The sequence below is a fragment of the Trichechus manatus genome, unplaced genomic scaffold, assembly GCF_000243295.1.
Source record: "Trichechus manatus latirostris isolate Lorelei unplaced genomic scaffold, TriManLat1.0 scaffold00024, whole genome shotgun sequence".
Lineage (NCBI taxonomy): Eukaryota > Metazoa > Chordata > Mammalia > Sirenia > Trichechidae > Trichechus > Trichechus manatus.
In genome coordinates this window covers 18,815,873-18,837,936 of record NW_004443960.1, presented here as the reverse complement: position 1 = coordinate 18,837,936, position 22,064 = coordinate 18,815,873, and the positions used below count along the sequence as shown (strand labels likewise).

The 22,064-nt window shown below is 41.8% G+C and overlaps 1 protein-coding gene across 1 annotated transcript in view; it reads left to right on the top strand.

Annotated features, from left to right (window-relative positions):
* DNAH3 (dynein axonemal heavy chain 3) overlaps nt 1–22,064 on the top strand; it is a 206,223-nt gene that overhangs the window by 62,512 nt on the left and 121,647 nt on the right. Inside the window, exons 18-22 of the mRNA XM_023728516.1 lie at nt 1,361–1,572; nt 6,881–6,972; nt 14,496–14,610; nt 19,403–19,519; nt 20,342–20,521. Coding sequence (XP_023584284.1) covers nt 1,361–1,572; nt 6,881–6,972; nt 14,496–14,610; nt 19,403–19,519; nt 20,342–20,521 — 716 coding nt within the window. The remainder of the gene's footprint in view (nt 1–1,360; nt 1,573–6,880; nt 6,973–14,495; nt 14,611–19,402; nt 19,520–20,341; nt 20,522–22,064) is intronic.

Here is a 22,064-nt window from a genome sequence, read left to right as displayed (position 1 = left end):
CTAAAATTCCAAAATTATCCCAAGTACTTCCCTCTTGTAGGCATAGTCATCCTAGACTGTCTTCAGACAGTCTTCACTTGGGAGAAATTGCTTCAGGCTGAGAAAGACTGTCTCCTTTTACCCTGCTGATTGTAGCCCAGGCTAGTCACTTTGCTCTTTTGTGCCTCTGTCTCAAGAACCTTACCGAATTTATTCTGCCTGCTTGTGAAATCACTATGATAATCCAGTCAAATCCTTCCAAGAAGAGGCTACTCACTTGCTTTTTAGGTGCTTTTCCACTCTAATCTGGCACCTACAATAGTTTCTGGCTCATGAAAGGCACTCTCTTTTCTTCTTCTCTTTTTAAATTTTAATTTTTTGATTACTCAACAAAAGTGTTGGGTTGATGAAGCATGTTAAATTAATGAGGCTGTATTTAGTTTTGGAAGCCCTGAAAGAAAAATATTTTTTAGTAAATCAGCAACATCATGATGCAAGATTTACTGCAAATTTGAAATATCCAAGGGAAAGCAGCAGCATGGAAAGATTTTGGCTGAACGCGAAACTCAAATCTAAACGTTCCCTCTAAGAGAAAAGGAAGAGAAGGAAATTAAGGTTTTGGAGTACTTTTTTAAAAAAAAAAGAGGTATCCCTCTTTGTTTTTCAAAAAATCTATTTTTAAATAATTTCAAACTTACATAAAGTTTCCAGAGGAATATAGAGAACTTCCATATCCCCCATTCACCTACATTTCCCAGTTGTTAATATTTTACTGCATCTGTGGAATGTCTTTTAATACTACTGTAACAGCATCTACAATTAATAATAACAATTGATACTCTAACTGCACATCCATTGTATGCCAGGCATTATGTTAGGCATTTTACTTATGTTATTGCACTTAATTTTTACAATCACTCTTCAAGATATCCATTATTACCCCCATATCACAGATGATACTGCTGAGGCTTAGAAAAGCTCAGTAAATGCCCAAGATATTACTGCCTAAGTGCAGGATTTGGATTCAGACTCAATTCCAACGCCTGTGGTTGTTCCAATACACCATGCCCGTTACCGTTGCCATTGAGTTGATTCCAACTCATGGTGACCCTATAGGATAGGGTAGAATTGCCCCACAGTGTTTCCAAGGCTGTAAATCTTTACGGAAGCATACTGCCACATCTTTCTCCTGTGGAGTTGCTGGGAAATTCGAACCACGGTCCTTTCAGTTAGCAGCCGAGTGCTTAACCACTGCGCCACCAGGGCTCCCCAATACACCATACCATAGGCATAATTCTAAGTTCGGGGAGTTAAGAGGAACACATGACTAACATCTGCTTGATGGTCTGACCCTTCCTTCACCTCATCTTTTCTCTTTCAGGACCCCTCTATTTACTGAATGCAGAGGAAATCGCAGAGGAAATAGGCTCTATGTGGAGGACCATATATAAACTGACCAAGACCTTAGCTGATGTGCCGGCACCCAGGCGCTTAGCAGAGAATGTGAAAATCAAGATTGATAAGTTCAAGCAGAACATTCCAATCCTGAGCATCGCCTGCAACCCAGGAATGAAAGACCGGCACTGGCAGCAGGTCCCTGTCACCGCCCACTCCCAGCCAGTCCCGCCCCTACCCCGTCATGGTAGCCATTTGGAAGGCAGGAAACACCACTGGGTCAGCAGTCCCTGATCTTTCTGAAAGGAGAAGCTAATTGAGTCCGAGGGAGTAGTAATAGGGGGTGATAGTCTTTGAAGGAAGGGAACAGTGGGATATGGGTTGAACTTCCTGCCTCTCCACATGAACAGGTTGACTATTTTCTTTGGGAATCCCTTTGCTAGTGATTGAGTATTGTTCCATCAAGTGGCCACAAAAGATCTCCTTGTCTGCTTTCCTAAGCAAATGGCTGCTGAGAGTCCCAAAGAGTGACGAGGTTGTTAAATCACAGCGGAGGGGGCTTGATTTGTTCCTTGACCTAGGATACACAAAAGAGGCTGTTAACGATGCCAGATGATTCCTGCTTGGGCTGATTTCAGTGTGGAGTTGCATCAGCAAACAGAAATAATTTTGCACTTTTCTTTCAGCCCTTGGAGTCTGTAAATGAGAATAATAAATATTCTCTCTAAAAATAGTTGGGATTTTTTGAGAGTTTTAAGTGTGGCATGAACATTAAGCTAAGAAAAGAAAACTCACTGTATTTCTAAAAGAGCTGCCACTTTCAAGGGCTAGCAATGGCTTTGAGGTGTCCTCTACCAGGGAGTTGCTATATGTGTAGGTAAAGATGAGATTGGCTTTCCATGAAGCAGATTCCTCTCTGACTTAGCCTGGAATTCCCTCTCTTGGAAACTTGAACAAGACTGAGGACATTGTCTCTGGAAGGGCCCAATCGGAAAGCATACATATTACCTCCAAAGGAATGGAAGCCCTAGCTCCATTGCTAGAGGTGTTTTGATCTTCCTTGGAAGACAGAGATCTTGATGTATGAGAGATACAAGATTTTTCTATAGGGAGGAGCTACTTCCAATTTCCCAGAAAGCCTTGAGACCTAAGACCTAAGGAAAGTATGAGGAGACATAAAGAAAGGCAGAGGTCATCTGGATCAACTTCTGTCTTGAAATGCCCCATCAGAAGGTCTGCACAGGGGTAGCTGCTCTTCCTTGATGCTCATAGGGTGCCTTTCCCTATGGACCCAGCCTAACTAGAACTTTGACTTGTTTGGAGAATTAGGGTGGCCAGGTAGACAAAGGGCCTCTCTGGTGATGGTAGGTCCCTCCATGAGATGGCACTATCAGGTGTCCTCATCAATTACCTGTACACAACACTCCAAGCCAGAAAACCAAACCCGTTGCCGTCGAGTTGATTCTAACTCATAGCGACCCTATAAGACAGAGTAGAACTGCCCCATAGAGTTTCCAAGGAGCACCTGGTGGATTCGAACACGGTACTCCAGGAGGTTCAGAAAACCATCACTCTCCCCAGTGCTGCTCCCATGATGACACTTACGTCACCACCTCACATGTGGACACTTTAAGAATCTCAACCATTTCTAAACCCGAAAAACCCGTTGCCGTCGAGTCTATTTCGACTCATAGCAACCCTATAGCACAGAGTAGAACTGCCCCATAGGGTTTCCAAGGAGCAGCTGGTGAATTTGAACTGCTAATCTTTTGGTTAGCAGCTGAGCTGTTAACCACTGTGCTGCCAGTACTCCCCAACCATTCCTAGACAGTCATAATTCTCATTTTTGGATTACTTGGATAGACAGATTGGGAAAAATGCTTCTTAGAATGATAATAAGATAGTAATAATTGCTAAAGTGTATTGAGTACCAACTGTGTACTGGGTACTGTGTTGAGTACTTTATTTGGATTCTCTCATTTCATCCTGTTAACAACCCTGAAGTAGGGACTATTATTATCTCCATTTCACAGATGAAAAAACGGAGACTTAGAGAGATTAAGTAAATGTCACATAGCTAATAAGTAGTGGAGGAGGAAACTGGAATCTAGGTCTGTTTGACTCAGCCTAAAAGGATGGAAACAGGTTGAGAAATATCAGGTCAGAGGGAAGGGCAGGCTGTAGGGAGCAGTAAACTACAGGGAAGAGTGGAGTGTAGCCCCAGGAAGGTGGATCCTGAGCAACGAGCCCCTAAAGTGGAAGCCCAGTGGGCTGAACAGTTAACCGTGGGTGAGGAGGTAGGAGGTAGGAGGGTTGTTGTTGTTGTTGTTAGGTTGCTGTGACATCAGTTACAACGCATAGTGACCCCATGTGTCATAGTAGAACCATGCTATGCTCAGAGTTTTCAAGGCTGTGATCTTTCGGAAGCAGATTGCCAGGCCTGTCTTCCAGGGCTCCTCTGAGTGGGTTTAAAAACTGCCAACCTTTCAACTAGTAGTCGAGCACTTTACCATTTGTGTCACCAGGAGGTAGAGGAGGTGTGTGAAAGGACAAAGGCCATCTGATACACTCAGGCCTGCCCCCACTCAAAGCACATTCTTCTGACAGTGTAGGTTACACCACAAGCCCCCCCAGTGACAGCACCAGGTCCCCCAGGCTGAAACATGGGGAAGCCATTCTCTGTCCTAATGCCTAACTCAGGAGACCCATTTGCCCAGGGTCTGGTTCTGGCAGAGCCTCTGAAGGCTGAATCATCTGTAGCTCTCCAGGCTAGAAGATGGACCTTCCGGGACCCTAGAGGTGCTGTGCTGAGGTTTTTGGCTATTCTCCAGAACTTAAGCAAGATAGGCGAATAATATCAGTAAAGTCTGTTCCCTTATGTTTGAGGAGCAAACTTTACCAATACTGGTAATGGGGTTGCTACTGTGGTTTAAAGCAAGATGGATCAAAGTAGCATTTGACCTTAGGGAGAAACCACACTGATATGTACCAGAGCTGGCTTTCTAGGACAGTGCTGTCCAATAGAAATATAATGCAAAGCACATATGCAAGTTTAAAGTTCCCAGTAACCACATTTAAAAAAGTAAAAGAAACACCTGAAATTAATTTCATGAATATATTTAACCAAATACATTATATCTAAAATATTATCATTTCAGTATATAATCGATATAAAAATACTAATGATATTTTACGTTACATTTTCACACTGTCTTTGAAATATGGTGTGTTTTTACACTTACAGCACATGAACTAGCTGCATTTCAGATGCCCAGTAGCCAGGGGCTAGTGGATACCTACTGCACAGCGTAGCTCTAGGCTCTTAAAATTAGAATTAGAGAGCCAGGTGCTTTGTTAATCTCCATAGTTAACAAAAGTAATTTAAAAAATAGAACTACCAATCTTTGAGTCCTTAGTATGGGCCAAGTCCTACTGTAAGTGCTTTATATGGGTATGTCATTTAATCCTGGAGATAATCAGTGTGTTGTCCTAAGCCACACTTTCAGGTATTGGAGAATAAATGAGAGAACCCAGGGTGACTGGAACAGTTGTGCAGGTTGTACAGTGCACAACTCTAGGGAATGCTCCTTTTGTGGACTACAGTGTGACTGGTGCTTTCCAGAGTTGTGCAGTGTATAACCTGTACAACTGTACATGGAAGCCCTGTGAGAGACACTAGAGTATAATGGATAAGAAGCTTTGGTATCAGAAAGAATTGGATCCAAGTCCCAATTCTGCCATTTATTAGCTAGGTAACCTTGGACAAGATCCTTAATTTCTTTGTCTCAAGTTTCCTTATCTGTAAAACGGAAAAAATAATACATTAGTACATTCCTCGTAGTATTGTGAGAATGAACTAAGTGCATAAAACTCTTAAAACAATGCCTGCTACATAGTACCAAACCAAACCCATTACCGGTGAGTCTGTTATGCCTCGTGGAGACCCTACATGTTACAGAGTAGAACTGCTCCGTAGGCTTTTCTTGGCTGTAAACTTGGAAGTAGATCACCAGGCCTTTCTTCTGCTGCACCAGTGGGTGCATTCCAACTGCTAACCTTTCAGTTAGTAGTTGAGCATTTAACCATTTGGGCCACCTAGGGACTCACTGTATAGTGAGCCCTCCATAAAAGCTAATTACTTGTATTATTTTCATTACCTTTGTGGACCTCCAGGTATCCCCAGGCCCTAGATTGGAAGCCATTTGAATTAGCTGATTCACTCCACAAATACTGGTGCCAAACTAAATGCCAGGCACTGGGGACTCAGGGCGAAATAAGACAGAACATGACACAGCTCTCATGTCCCTTCCTGCTTTGACATGCTTTAATTAATTGTTCTGGGGCCAGACAGAGACAGAATTGAGCAGTAGGTCAGGTTTTTCATGGCGCCTCCTTCCCCTTCCAGTGCCCTGGTCTCCTCTTCTGCACACGTGACCCTTGTACCACCCAGATCTCTCAGCCCCTGAGAAAAGTTTTCAAAAGCCATCAGAGTCTTCACCTGAGACCTTTCTCAGGGATATTTGCACTTAAAAGATAAGGCTAGGGTAGTAGTTAAACCAAAGGAATTGGAGATCTCCAACAAGTTAGCTCACTGGGATGGAAGGTGAGAAATTTTGAAATGGAAGGGCCTTCCTCCTTCCTTAACATCCTCAGATCACAGAATTTGGGGGTCTGCCTATCTTGCATACTCTTGACTCCCTTCTTTTATTTAGCAAACACTTAACTTAATGCAGCTGCTATCATGGATTTGCATTAGGCCCTGGGAGCACAAAAGCAAACCAGACCTGGTCCTGGCCCTCAAGGTGTTCGCACCCTGGTAGAGAGACCATCCCTCAGTAAACCAGATATAATGCAGAGTGGGCTCCAGGCTTCCTCCTGATCCCTTAGACGTGCGTTGTACAATCCAGCAGCATTAGCTACCTGTGAGTAGGGGCCCTGGTGGCACAGTGGTTAAGTGCTCAGCTGCTAGCCGAAAGGTCGGCAGTTTGAACCCACCAGCTGCTCCATGGGAGAAGGACTTGGCAGTCTGCTTCTGTAAAGATTACAGACTTGGAAACCCTATGGGACAGTTCCACTCAGTTCTATAGGGTCTGTATGAATAGGAGTTGACAGGTAGTGACATGCGAAGAAGCTCTGGTGACGCAGTGGTTAGGCATACGGCTGCTAACTGAGAGGTCAGTGATTCAAACCCACCAGCAATTCCACGGGAGAAAATACCTGGTGATCGGCTCCCATAAAGATTATAGCATAGGAAATCCTATAGGGCTGTTCTTCTCTGTCCTGTAGGGTTGCTCTGAGTTGGAATAGACTTGACAGCTCAAGACAGTGGCATGCAGCGATTTAAATTTAACTTTAAATTAATTAAAATTAAATAAACTTAAAAATCAGGTCCTCAGTCACACTAGCCACAGCAAGTGCTATATCGGACAGTATAGAACATTTAACACAGAAAGTTCTGTTGGATAGCCTTGGACGATAAACACTTGTTTTCCTCTTTTCTTTGCAGATCAGTGAGATTATCGGCTATGAAATAAAGCCCAGCGAAACGACTTGCCTCCTAAATATGCTGGAAATTGGATTTGGCAAATTCATTGACAAGTAAGCCTCATCCCTTCCTTGGGGAAGTTTTCTTTTTTTTCTGGTCAGAGTATCTGTAACCCACACCTGTTGCCGCTGAGTTGATTTCGACTCATAGCAACCCTACAGAGCAGAGTAGAACTGCCACATAGGGTTTCCAAGACTGTAAATCTTTACAGAAGCAGACTACCACATCTTTCTTCCACGGAGCAGCTGGTGGATTCGAACTACAGACCTTTTGGTTAGCAGCCAAATGCTTTAACCACTGCACCACTAAGGCTGTAAGACCCCACAATAATATGATTAACCTCATATCAGGGTTTTTATTTTTTTATTTTTTTCTGGTTTAGGGTGACTTAAGACTTTTTAAAAGGAGCCCTGGTGATGCAGTGGTTAAAGTGCTTGACTGCTAACCATTCGAACCCACCAGCTGCTCTGTGGGAGAAAGATGTGTACAGCCTTGGAAATCCTATGGGGCAGTTCTACTCTGTCCCTATATGGTCACTGTAAGTTGGAATCAACTTGATAACAATGGGTTTTTAAGACTTTTTAATAACCTCCACTTTGGCCAACTAGCTATTGGTGAGGCTAATTTTCAGCTGCAGATCTGAATGTCAGGTTGTGACTAGAAAATTGAGACAAAGATTTTATTTCAAAGGGAATTTTTTTAATAAGTTCTTTGACCCGAGCTCCATGGATCACAACAGAATATTGTCTGATACAGTGCTTGCTTACTCCCCTACTCCAAATTCCCCTGGAGTTTGTGTTCTAGAGTTTGTACTATTTGAATTGCTATTTTTTAGAACCAGAGTTTACCAGGATGCTGTTTGTTTTTCCACACTTCCTGCAGGGTGGTGGACAGGAAGACCTGTGTTGCCTTCCTGGATTGGAGACACTGTTAGGCAACTGGGCTCGGGTCTAACTTGACTTGGTAGTTCTCAGACCAGCTACGTGGGCACCACCTGGGAACATTTTAGAAATGCACAGCCTCAGGCCCCACCCCAGACCTGCTGAATCAGAAATTCTGGGGTGGGCCCTGCAGTCTGCATTTTAACAAATCCTCCATGTCACTGTCCAGTAGCCGTAGGTGGTTACCGAACCCTTAAAACCTGGCTAGTCTGACTTGAGATGTGCTAGAATTGTGTAGGGTCACTATGCGTCGGAATTGATTCAATGGCAATAGGTTTGTTTTTTTTGATTATAAGTATAAAATACCTGCTAGATGTCAGATTTACAAAGAAAAAACTCAAAATATTAAATATTTTTATGTAGATCACATGCTGGAATGATAATTTTTGGATATATTGAATAAGAAAAAGTAATTTAAATTAATTTCACCTGGTTTTTTTAAAAGCTTTTTAAATGTGGCTAGTAGAAACTTTAAAATTACATACGTGACTCACATATATATGTGATTATATGAAATTACAAAGATGGCTCACATTATATGTGGCAATGTATATAGATCGCTGCTCCGGTTGATGCTGATGCATGCTGAAGTTTGAGAACTCCTGCTCCATACTGCAGCATAACAGGTCTAATCTAAGCTACTTCCTGGCCCCTAATCTCTTTGCCACCTGAAAGCTATGATTCCTCCCAATACCACCAATATTGTCCCTCCTTAAGGAGCAGGCCTAGAGATGTGCATTTTCACCAAGTTTAACCTATTTTTGCTAAAGAGCCTTAGCCCCTATAAAATGTTTCCAAGAGACACCAGCTGTTGAACACTTACACTGCACCAAACATTTTCTATACATTAACAAATTTATCTATCACTACAACCTAATGTTCTAGCTATTATTATTATTCCTATTTTACAGATGAGGAAATAAACGGAGGATTAGAGAGGTTAAGTAACTAGTCAGCAGTCACAGCTAGTAACTAACAAAATCAAGATTTGAGCCCAGGTGGAGATTAGCCATTACTGCCTAAAAAGTAAACCCATCTCAGCAAATACACATCTAGTCTGAGCAAATATACCTCTACTCTGCCACTTTCCATGCAAGTGTGCTTTACTGTGATAAATCCAGAAATGGGGATGCCTTGGCCAAGTTGTGTTCTGCTGTGTGTTTCGGTGTCCTTATCTGTAAAATGGAAAGAATAGTAGTAGCTAGGTGATTAGAATTATTGTGAGGATTAATCAGGTAAGACATGTCACATGAACTGAGTTAATATCCATGTACACAACCACTACCTGTTAGTGAGCTATGAGGCTCTTTATGGAAAAAAGAAGAAAGGAATTTGTTTTCCCCAGGGCACTTTGCTATGGAACAGAGGGGATGTAGCTGGGTGGATCCAGTGTACCGGGAAAAATAGCAGGTGTTTTTGAAAAGGGGAGGGATCAGGAAGTGGAGCAAAAACATCATATAAATTAACATAAATTAAGCACGTGACTTACCTAAACTGGCTCAAAAGGAAGTAGAAAACCTCAACAGACCCATAACAACCAAAGAGGTTAAATCAGTAATAAAAAATTTCCCAACAAAGAAAAGTCCAGGACCAGCAGGTTCACTGGGAATTGTATTGAACATTTAGAGAAGAACGGACACCAGTCCTGTTCAAACTCTTCCAGACAGTACAAGAAGAAGTAATACTCCCTAACTCTTTCTATAAAACCAGCATTACTCTGGTACCAAAGCCAGACAAAGACACCATGAGAAAAGAAAACTATAGACCAATATCCCTTATGAATTTAGGTGCCAAAATTCTCAACAAAATACTTGCAGATAGAATCCAACAGCATGTTAAAGAATTATACATCAAATTTTTGTATGAGACACTAACTTGAATTGTAAATTTTCTCTTAAAACTACAACAATAAAAAAAAGAATTATACATCATGATCAAGTGGGATTTATGGCAGGAATGCAGTTTGGTTCAACATTAGAAGATCAGTCAATGTAATACACCACATTAATAGAACAAAAGAACCACATGATCATCTCAATCGACGCAGAAAAGGCATTTGATAAAATCCAGTAGCTTTCTTGATAAAAAACTCTTAACAAGATAGGAATAAAATGGAAGTTCCTCAACATGATTAAGGATATTTATGAAAAAACAACAGCCAACATTATACTCAATGGAGAAAGAGTGACAACTTTTGCCCTGAAAACATGAACAAGACAAGGATACCCACTCTCACCACTCCTATTTAATATTGTACTTGAAGTCCTATCAAGAGCAATAAGGCAAGAAAAAGAAATAAAAGGTATACAAATTGGAAAAGAAGAGGTAAAACTATCTCTATTTGCAGATGACATGATCCTATACATAGAAAAATCCCGAAGAATCTACTAAAAACTTTCTGGAACTAATAGAGGAATTTAGCAAAGTTGCAGGATACAAGGTCAACACATAAAAATCAGCTGAGTTTCTATACACCAACAGTGATAAATTTGAAAAGGAGAGTAAGAAAACAACTCCATTTACCATAGCTAAGAGCATAAAATATCTAGGAATAAATTTACCCAGGGATGTGAAAGCCTTATACAATGAAAATCATAAAACACTGCTGAAAGAGACTAAAACCAAAAAACGTCATTGCTGTTGAGTTGTTTCTGACTCATAGTGACCCTACAGGACAGAGTAGAACTGCGCCGTAAGAGTTTCCAAGGAGCGCCTGGTGGATTTGAACTGCTGACCTTTGACCTTTTGGTTAGCAGTAGTAGCACTTACCCACTACGCCACCAGGGTTTCTGAAGGAGACTAAAGAAGACCTAAATATATGGACAGACATTCGGTGCTCATGGATTGGACTACTTAATATAGTCCAGATGTCAGTACTACCGAAAGCAATCTACATATACAATCCAATCCCGATAAAAATTCCAACCGCATTGCTTACCGGAATGGAAAAAAAAAATCTTCAATTTTATACGTAAAGACAAGAGATCTCAAATAGCCAAAGCAATTTTGAAGAAGAACAAAGTAGGAGGCCTTACACTTCCTGACTTCAAAACATATTACACAGTTACAGTAATCAGAATAGCCTAGTACCAGTTTAATGATAGACACGTAGACCCGTGGAATAGAATTGAAAACCCAGAAATAAATCTAAACATTTGCAGTCAATTGATTTTCTAAAAGGGGGCCATATCCACTCAGTGGGGAAGAAACAGTCTCTTCAACACATAATGCTGGCAAAACTGGATTTCAACATGCAGAAAAATGAAAGAAGATCCATACTTCACGCCATACACAAAAACAAATTCAAAATGGATCAAGGACCTAAATGTTAAATCTAAAACCATAAAGTTCTTGGAAGAAAATACAGGTGAAATCTTTGGGACCTAATTTTTTTTTAATGCTAGGTTATCAAACACAACAAGGTATGTATGAGCAACAGAAAACATAATAGATAACTAGGACCTCATAAAATTAAATAGCTATGTTCATCAAAAGACTTTATCGGAAGAGTAAAAAGACAACCTACAAACTGGGAAAAAATCTCTGGGAATGATATTACCGATAGGGGCCTTATATCTAAAATACATCAAAAACTTCTACAAATTAACAACAGAAAGACAAATAACTCACTCAAAAATGGGCAAAGGACATGAACAGATACTTCACTAAAGAGGGTCTTCAAATGGCCAACAGACACATGAAAAGATGCTCAATGTCATTAGCCATCAGGGAAATGCAAATAAAACCACAATGAGATATCATTTCACTCCTACTAAGATGACTAAGATTTAAAAAGAAAACAACTGAAAATAACACGTGTTGAAGGGGATGTGGAGAAATTGGAACCCTCATCAACTGCTGATGGGAATGTAAAATGGTACAGCCATTGTGGAACACAGTGTGGTGGTTCCTTAAAAAACTAGAGGTAGAGCTGCCACATGACCCAGCAATTCCACTTCTAGGTATATACCCTAGGGATCTAATAGAAGTGACACAAACAGGCATACGCGCACCTATGTTCATCGCGGCACTGTTCACAAAAGTAAAAAGACGGAAGCAACCTAAGTGCCCATCAATGGATGAATGGATAAGTATAATGTGGTACATACATACAATGGAATACTACTCAGTGATCAATAAAAATGAATTCCCAAGCAGCACAATTGGAAGAGCGTAGTCAATGTCACTGAACTGTGCATGTAGAAATTTTTGAAATGGTGTATCTTTGGCTATGTGTATTTTCACCAAAAAAAAAGTTGAGAAGTTAGAGGGTTGACATGTTGTGGGGTTGTTAACCAATGTCATAAAACAATATGTGTACTACTGTTTCATGAGAAACTATTTGTTCTGTAAGCCTTCACCTGAAGTACAATAAAATAAATAAATAAATAATTAATTAAAAAAAAAAAAATGAATTCCCAAAACATCTACAATGTGAATGACCCTGGAGGACATTATGTTGAGCAAAAAATGTAGATCACAAATAAATAAATATGGTATGTTCTCTCTGTTATGAAATGACATGAATAGGTAAATATGCAGAAATGAATCTTCATTAGTGTTTACCAGGCATGGGGGGAGGGGGGAGGAAGAGGGAGAAGTACTTCCTCGGTAGTAGTCACTTTATGTTTATAGAAATGGGAAAAGTGGCATTGAATATGGGTGAAATTTTCGAGGTAACTGATGTCTATAAGCTGTGCATAGGGAAAAGGGATGAATGGGCAAATGCTAGGTTGTGTATGGTTTTGCAACATTAACAACAACCAATAAAAAAAGGAGGAGGGGGCTACAGATGCTGATACTAATTAGACATAACCACCTCATGGGATTAGTTCTCTTGATTTGGAGGTGTAGGGCCGTGGTCTCATCTGACAATCCAGTCAGTTGGCATAATACAGTTCTTAAAGTTTATGTTCTACCTCCTGGTATGGCAAGTAGTGTTTGGGGTCTTAAAAGCTTACAAGCGGCCATCTAAGATACAACTATAGCCATGCACAGCATAACATCTGTTCGGGCATCAGGGCAACATCCAACCGCGTATAGATCCATGATCCCATAAGGTTATAATGGAGTTCAGAAATCCTGATTGGAGAACGGGACATAGTGGACATATCTAACGTCAGTCAGTTAAATGTTTGTCTTAGTATATGGTGTACCTTTCTATGCATAAAAAACATTAAACACTTCCAGATACACTAAAACATCTTTAACATAATACAGTAATAATGATAATAATAATGTTTTGATGCCCGTCACAAAGTAGCACCCATTTGTTATTACAACCCATTGTATGTACCTCAGATTTTTAATGTAATAGGATTTGTGGGGGTTGGTTCATAACCACAGGTTGTACGTAAGTCGGAGGTTTGTAACCTGGGGACTGCCTGTATATAATATGGTGTTCACACAATGTACAAATCACATAACGTCCTATTTCACAGAATGTATTGTGGCTGTTAAATGATGCATGACTGCATTATCCTTCTTTGTCTGGAACAAAAGAAACAGAAAGAAAACTAAAAATCAGAGAAGGAACTGGACTATAGGACTAATTGTCTACATGAACCACTGCCACCTCCACCTTGAGACCAGAAGAACTAGATGGTGCCTGGCTGCCACTACTGAGCATTCTGATCAGGAACACAATAGATGAATCTGATAAGAAGGGAGAAAAATGTGGAACAGAACTTCAAATTCTTAAAGAATCCAGACTTACTGGACCTACTGAGGCTGGAGGAGTCCCAAGACTATGGTCCTGACTTGCTCTTCAGACCTTGAATTGAAACTATCTGCTGGAGTCGTCTTTAAACTACGTAACAGTTTAGCCCAAAGAGTAAAGATTGTCACCCTTGAGTATTGTATTTCTTTAAAAAAAAAAAAAAAAATTAAGACCAAAGGGTCAACACCTAGTTTAACGCATAGGTGAGAAGGTTGCGGGGCAGGGACATTAAGTAAAGGACGTGAAACAACTAGAACAGAAATAAGGACAATATTGACACAAGGTGAAGAATGTAACCAATGTCACTGACCATTATCTCTAGAAACTGTGGCATGGGAGCGGGTTTTGCTGTGTATATTTGCACCAAAAATAAAATTAAGAAAATTAACATAAGTTCAAGATCCGAATAAGGTATCAGAAGGTGGGCAAGTAAGGAATAAACAAAAATGGGAAAAAGAAGTCTTGTTTTAGTGACCTTAAAACAGTGGTTCTCAACTGGGAGTGATTTTCCACCCCCAGGGGACATTTGGCCACCTCTGGAGACATTATTGGTTGTTGAACCTGGCAGAGTGGAGGGTTGGGGAGACGGGGTAAGGAATTAGAGGGGCTTGGGGTGTTGAGGGGTGAGGTCTACTACTGACAATTAATGGGCAGAGGCCAGGGATGCTGCTAAACATCCTACAGTGCATAGGACAGCTTCCACAGCAAAGACATATCCAGCCTAAAATGTCAATAGGCTGAGGGTAAGAAACCCTGCAAAGCAGTGGTGGCAGCTGGTGAATCTTAGATTGGGATAGTAAACGTTCCGGTAAAGCTAAGGGCTTTTTGAATTTCTCTGAAGGCTGAGCTGAAATTCCTCCTTTGGCATGTGTTCTCTGCTCCTCCTGTTGCTGATGCTGTTGTGTTTTCTCTTTAGACTAGAACCCATTGGTGCAGCCGCCAGTAAAGAATATTCTCTGGAGAAAAACTTGGACAGAATGAAGTTGGACTGGGTTAACATGACGTTCAATTTCGTGAAATACAGAGATACGGTGAGTCTACATCCAACTGTGTGGCCCCTGAAAGCAGCCCCCTTTTCTATGTAGTGGATTGCAGAGGTGATTCATTCAGAATAACAACAGGACTCTCATCCCTAACATCTGGATTATTTCATCCTGTCTGCCCTCTGCGGCCAGTCATCTTCCTCCCAGTCACCACTGAGGGATGCATTTTCACATCAGAAAGGCCTTTTGATTCAGAGCGAGAAAAAAGCTGGGCTGGCCTCCTGAATTAGCATCTCCCAGGGAGGACTCAGCCTATGTACCTGTCCCAAGCTCTGCCAGTCCCTCAGAAGCATAGCTGGGTGGACAAGGCCTAGGCTGGCATCTTTTGTTGTTGTTGTTGTAGTTTAAGTGAAAGTTTACAACTCAAGTTAGTCTCTCATACAAAAATTTATACATACATTGTTATGTGGCCGTAATTGCTCTCCCTATACTGTGACAGCACACTCCTCCTTTCCACCCCCTGATTTCCTGTGTCCATTCAACCAGCTCTTGACCGTCTCTGCCTTCTCATCTCACCTCCGGACAGAAGCTGCCCATTTAGTCTCATGTATCTACTTAAGCTAAGAAACACACTCTTCACAAGTATCATTTTATGTCTCACAGTCTAGTCCAATCTTTGTCTGAAGAGTTGGCCTCATGAATTGTTTTAGTTCTGGGTTGATAGAGTCCGGGGCCCATGCTTTCTCCAATCTCAGTCAGACCATTAAGTCTGGTCTTTTCACTAGAATTTGAGTTCTGCACCCCACTTTTCTCCTGCTCATCAGGGACTCTCTGTTGTGTTCCCTGTCAGGGTGGTCATTGGTGGTAACCAGGCACCATCCAGTTCTTCTGGCCTCAGGCTGATGCAGTCTCTGGTTTATGTGGCCCTTTCTGTCTCTTGGGCTAATATTTTCCTTGTGTCTTTGGTGTTCTTCATTCTCCTTTACTCCAGGTGGTTGGGACCAATTGATGCATCTTAGATGGCTGTGTGCTAGCTTTTAAGACCCTAAACGTGGGCTGGCATTTCTTAAAAGATAAGATGTGCAGGAATCACCCCAGGATCTTGTTAAAGTCAAGTTCAGATTCAGCAGGTCTGGGTGGAACCTGAGGTTGTGCAGTTCTAACAAGTTCCCAGATGATGTTGGAGTTGTGGTCTGTGGGCCACCCTTTGAATTTCAGGGGTGTAGATTTAATTCATGGCAACCCATGTGTGTCAGAGTAGCACTGTGCTCCATAGGGTTTTCAATGGCTGATTTTTTGGAAGTAGATCACCAAGCCTTTCTTCCGAGGCACCTCTGGGTGGACTCGAACCTCCAACCTTTTGGTTAGCAGCCAAGTGTGTTAACTGCACCACCCAGGGGTGGCCATGAGTCAGAATCAACTCAGTGGTAACTGGTTGGTTTTTAGACTTAATTCTTTTCACTGGCAATTGTAGATAACATATGAGTTTGTACAGGTCATATGGAGGTGCATCAACCAGAAGTTTTCTCAGCTCTGTCTAAGGTCTGGCTTGCTCTTGGGATGGGGGTATTTGCTGCTCTGGACGAACTGTAAGTCATTGAGACAACAGGCCGGAACTCACATAGTTCAGACCATTAGCTCTTAAGGCAGTGCTTCTCAACCCTGGCTGCACAGTAGCATCACTGGGAAGCTGTTAAAAAAAATCTCAATTCATTCTTCCTGGTCCCTTCACCCCAGAGTGCCTGAACGTTTGTATTGTTAAGGCTCCTGGTTTTTCTAGTGTGCAGCCTGGGTTAAGACCAAAACCCTAAAGGCTCCTACACCTCTCCCTCCCTCTCCCAAGGCTGCATGTTATCCTTTTGTGACTTCTTTCCCTTCCACTTTCAATAGTCAGGATGCCTTGATTTCACTTGAATAAGAACTATTCATGAGCTAATGGGAGGGATGAGAGCTGGAAGCACAGGGCTAGTTACAGCGCCTCTCCCAGAGAGACCAGGCCACCATGGGTACTGAAGCCCACGTTTCATCTACCTTAAGCTTGGTGCTCCATGATCTGATTGGATTAGATACTGCTAGAGGCTGCTGGGCTCACATGAGGAGTTAAGCTGGAGGACCTGGGAACAGCTGATTTATACCTACTCGATCCTCAGGGTTTCTGATTGAGGTAGCTGTAGACAGGGATCAACAGCAAAATTGGAATCAAGGTACCTCTTTATTAACAACTGGACAAGCCTCCCAGTGCGAAGCTATTGGCAAACAGTAGATGAGAGAATATGTCCTGGACCCAACTTACCGGCCCAGACATAGGCTTGAAGGGACTGAAAACAGAAAGACTAAGCCTTGACAGAGACTGGAGAAACCCCGAGAGTATGGCCCCTGGACACCCTTTTAGCTAAGTACTGAAGTCACTCCTGAGATTCACCCTTCAGCCAAAGATTAGACAGGCCCGTAAAACAAAACGAGACTAAAGGGGCACATCAGTCCAGGGGCAAGGACGAGAAGGCAGGAGGGGACAGGAAAGCTGGTATTAGGGAACCCAAGGTTGAGAAGTGAGAGTGTTGACATGTTGTGGTGTTGGCAACCAATGTCACAAAACAATATGTGTACTGTTTAGTGAGAAGCTAGTTTTTTCTGTAAATCTTCATCTAAAGTACAATAAAAAATTTTTTTTTAAAAAGACCAGGCCTGCCCCAAGGCACAGACCGTTGTCAGTTTGCTTGCCAGTTGGACCCAGGAGGGAAAGCGCTACCCACAGAGACTGGCCTTTAAGACACAGTTGTTGTGTGCTGTCGAGTCGATTCCAACTCCTAGTAACCCTATAGGATAAAACTGCCCCATAGGGTTTCCTAAGATGTAATCTTTTTTTTTTTTTCTTTTTCAATTGTACTTCAGGTGAAGGTTTACAGAACACATAGTTTCTCATTAAACAGTCAGTACACATATTGTTTTATGACATTGGTTAACAACCCCATGACATGTCAACCCTCTCCCTTCTTGACATTTTTTTTTTGGTGAAAATATACATAGCCAAAGATACACCATCCATTGCAAAAATTTCTACACGCACAGTTCGCTGACATCGGTTATGTTCTTCTAGTTGTACTGCTATTCTCACTTTAGATGAAGGTTTACAGAACAAAATAGGTTCTCATTCAACAGTTAGTACACATGTTGCCCTATGACAATGGTTAACAACCCCACTACATGTCAACACTGTCCTTACTCAACCTTGGGTTCCCTATCACCAGCTGTCCTGTCCCCTTCTGCCTTCTAGTCCTTATCCCTGGACTGCTGTGCCTCATTAGTCCCATTTTGTTATATGGGGCGGTCCAATCCCGGGCTGGACGGTGAACCTCAGAAGTGACTTCACCACTGAGCTAGAAGGGGTCTGGGGGCCATACTCTTAGGGTTTCTCAGTCTGTTTTAGGCCAGTAAATCTGGTCTTTTTTGTGTGTGTTAGAATTTTGTTCTACATCCTTCTCCAGCTCTGTCCAGAACCCTCTGTTGTGATCCCGGTCAGAGCAGTCAGTGGTGGTAACTGGGCACCATCTAGCTGTACTGGATTCAGTCTGGTGGAGGCCTTGGTAGCTGTGGTCCATTAGTCCTTTGGACTAATCTTTTCCTTGTCTCCTGTTCTCTTCATTCTCCCTTGCTCCCGAGGGGGTGAGACCAGTGGAGTATCTTAGATGGCTGCTTACAGGCTTTTAAGACCCCAGACGCTACTCACCAAGGTAGAAAGTAGAGCATTGTCTTTATAAACTGTTTTATGCCAATTGAGCTAGATGTTCCCCAAGACTATGGTCCCCACTGCCCTCTGCCCAGTAATTCAGTCCATCAGGGAGTTTGGACGTGTCTAGGGGGCTTCCCTAAGATGTAGTCTTGACAGGAGCAAATCACCAGGTCTTATCTCCTGCGGAGCGGCTGGTAGGTTTGAACCCCTGACTTTTCAGTTAGCAGCTGAGCGATTAACCACCGCCCACCAGGGCTACTATTAAGGCACAGTAATGCTAACCAAAAACCCATTGCTGGTGAGTCGATTCTGAGTCATAGCGACCCTGTAGGACAGAGTAGAACTGCCCCCATAGGGTTTCCAAGGCTGTAATCTTTATGGAAGCCGACTGCTACATCTTTCTCCCTTGGAGTGGCTAGTGGGTTTGAACCTGCGACCTTTCGATTAGCAGCCAAGCACTTAACAACTGTGCCATATGGCCCAGTGAATATACAAGGCAGAGAGGTTCCTGACCTTTCTGGTTCACAACACCTTTTGTGTCTTAAGTACTTTTTTCATGGTGCCCTTAGGCCAAAAGAAATACATAATAGCTTCATTTATTAAGTAATTAGGTCCAAACAACTTAATAAGTATTTATGTCCTATCAACTTAGCAGCTGTTTGAAAAAAATATATACACGTAAATGGAGAGAAAAAATAGTATTTTTAAATAACCACAGTTAGTTACTGTGAGTTTGCTGCAGTGCCCTGGGTCACCTTGTCACACAGTTTGGGAACCACAGATCTAGGCCTAACCAGTCAGATTATCAGCTGATGCTTCCTGAGGCAGAGCCAGGAAGCAAGCGGGCAGAGGAGCAGCAGCATAGGGAGGGGCAAAACTCTGCCCGCACCCCAACAGTGTCTGAGCTTATACCATATTTGATTTCTGCAAAGGAAGTGGAAAATAAATATCTTTAAGAACATTTTCAATGAAGAAACTAGAAATTTTCCATTCCCTGTAAGACAGATTCCTGACTCAGTAGCGTGGAGATCTGAGCTGTGAGACCTCTGGTATTATCACCAAGAGCAGAGGTCTCATGAATTTGACGGGGTGGGGCATCTTTATTTGCAGGATACAAGCATCTTGTGTGCAGTTGATGACATTCAACTGCTACTCGATGATCACGTGATAAAGACCCAGACCATGTGTGGCTCGCCATTCATCAAACCAATAGAAGCAGAATGCCGGGTAAGAGGAAATGAGGTTGAGTGTTTTGTGACATCCCATTAGCCCTGGGTTTCTCAGAGGAGGCTGAAGGAAGGGAATTCACTCTCTTCTGAAAAAAAAAAGAAAAAAATTAAGACAAGACTGAAAGCAATAACCATCCAGCTAAGTGTATGGCATGGTTAGCCTTTGCATCAGTCTACCCAAAGAGATGACAAGATGTTGAATGCACCAAATAAAAAAAATACATTTGGAAATTATATGAATAACCTATGGGCTATAGTAATCTTGAATGTAAACTACACGATAGTAGGGATTTTGGCCAATTTTGCTTATTGTTTGTGAGAAGTTGCATAAGCTAAGGGCACAGACTTGAAGCCAGACTAGCTGGGTTCAAACTCTGGCTCTGACGCATATTAGTTGTGTGACCTTGACCTTAGGCAAGATACTTGAACTGTTGTGTCTCAGTTTCTGCATCCACGAAATGAGGTTTGTAAGAATAGCTACCTTATAAGGCTGTCATGAAGATTAAATTGGTTTCACATACATAGAGCACTCACAACAGTACCTGGCACACAGTCAGTATTTATAACTATTATTATTATTACTGTTCCACTAGAATATGTGCTCCATGAGAATAAGAACTCTTGTCTGTTTCACTCATTGCTGTATCCACAGTGCCTACAACAGTGACCAGAATATAGAGGACACTCAATAAGTACTTGTTAAATGAATGAATGAGTGAATGAATGAGTGTATGAATCCATCCATCCATTTGTTCAGTCCATGGGCCTGTGATGCAAAGTGGCAGGTTACTGATTTAGATATGGAATGCTAAATTCACAGAAGTGGGAAGAAAAGCTAGTTCGTGTGCAGGAAATTTTGGATTCCTGGCTGAAATGCCAAGCCACCTGGCTATACCTGGAACCTATCTTCAGTTCAGAGGACATCATAGCCCAGATGCCAGAAGAGGGCAGGAAATTTGCCATCGTTGATGGTTACTGGAAGTCAATCATGTCCCAAGCGGTAAGTTTTCACCTCCTAGCAAATCTCACTAGCAGAAAAGTGGAATGCCATACAGATGTTCCTCATTGTGCTTTGTAACTTGAAATGTGAATGTAAACTGGATTTTTGTGAATTTGATATTTTTATATCTTTCTTCTAATTTCAAAAGTTATCATTTCTATTAAAAATTCAAACATAGAATTATGTAATATAGTAATCCCACCTCCCTAGAGGTAACTATTAACAAAAAGAAAACCTGTTGCTGTCGAGTCAATTCTGACTCATAGTGACCCTATAGGACAGAGTAGAACTTCCCCAGAAGATTTTCAAGGAGTGGCTGGTGGACTCGAACTGCTGACCTTTTGATTAGCAGCCGAGCTCTTAACCACTGCACCACCAAGGTTCCAACTATTAACAGTTTGTATTATTTAGTTATCATTTCTAAGGTAGAAGACTTTGTTATGGGGTAATGCGATAAAGCCAATATAGATTGAGAATCCTTTTAGAAGTCAAATAATTACCCACATTCACCACTTAGTCATTCAACAAATGTTTATTCAGTGCCTAGGATGACCCAAGCTTTGACTAGGAGTCAGAAAATATTTGAAGACGACTACAATATGATTTCTATCGTCATAGAATTCACTGTCTTGTGGGGAAGACAGGCTTAGATAAATATTTCTATAATAAAAGTATACAAAACAGTTTTTAGAATACAGAAGAGTGATTTTGTTGCCTGGGAGCATCAAGGAATGCTTCCAAAGGAGATGGCATTGAAAACAAATGTTGAAGGATAAGAAGTTTACCAAGTGCACAAGACAGAGAGTGGTATCGATTGAGAAGTTCATATCTTTTTTTCTTTTTTAAGTCAAGTGTGCTCAAATTGGGGCACACTTACAAAGAATTTGTCTCAAGGGAATGTGTCTGTCCTGGTTGTTTGCAGGAGTGAACTAAGTGGGAATTTATATCTGCCAAGCCCGTGAACCAATTCTCATAATGCCCTGCTTCCACCAGCTCTATCTTAGTTAAGGTTCTTTGGTTGCAGGTAACCGAAACCCAGTCAACAAACTGAGTGAATGGAACCCAAGAGCCGAAAGTGTAGCCAGGCCTCACAAATGATGGATCTAGAATCCAGAAACCTTTCAGGAACTCCCAGAGTGCTCTTTCCATGCCTCTAATCCCTGCTCCTTTTTTCATGTCTGCTTCAATCTCGCTCTGCTTTAATCTCTGCTCTGCCACTCGATCAGGTGGTGGAAGACAACCCTCACTCAACTCCAAAGTCCCCTCATTCAAAGGGCCAGTCCAGACTACTATAGAATGTCGTGGCCTGAATTCCAAACTCCCAGAGTTAATATATTATTGGCTCAGAGGAAAAGGGTCATGTTACATGACTGCCAAGAATTCACCCCTGTGGGATTGAGGAAGCAGTTAGCTAAACACGAAGGGCCATTAGTTGATGGGCTGGTCATACACTCATTACAATGACCAATCTCAGAACCTGGGATAATGATGTTTTTGTCAGAGGTGAAACCCATGGTGATTTTCACCTGTCTTGATTGAACTC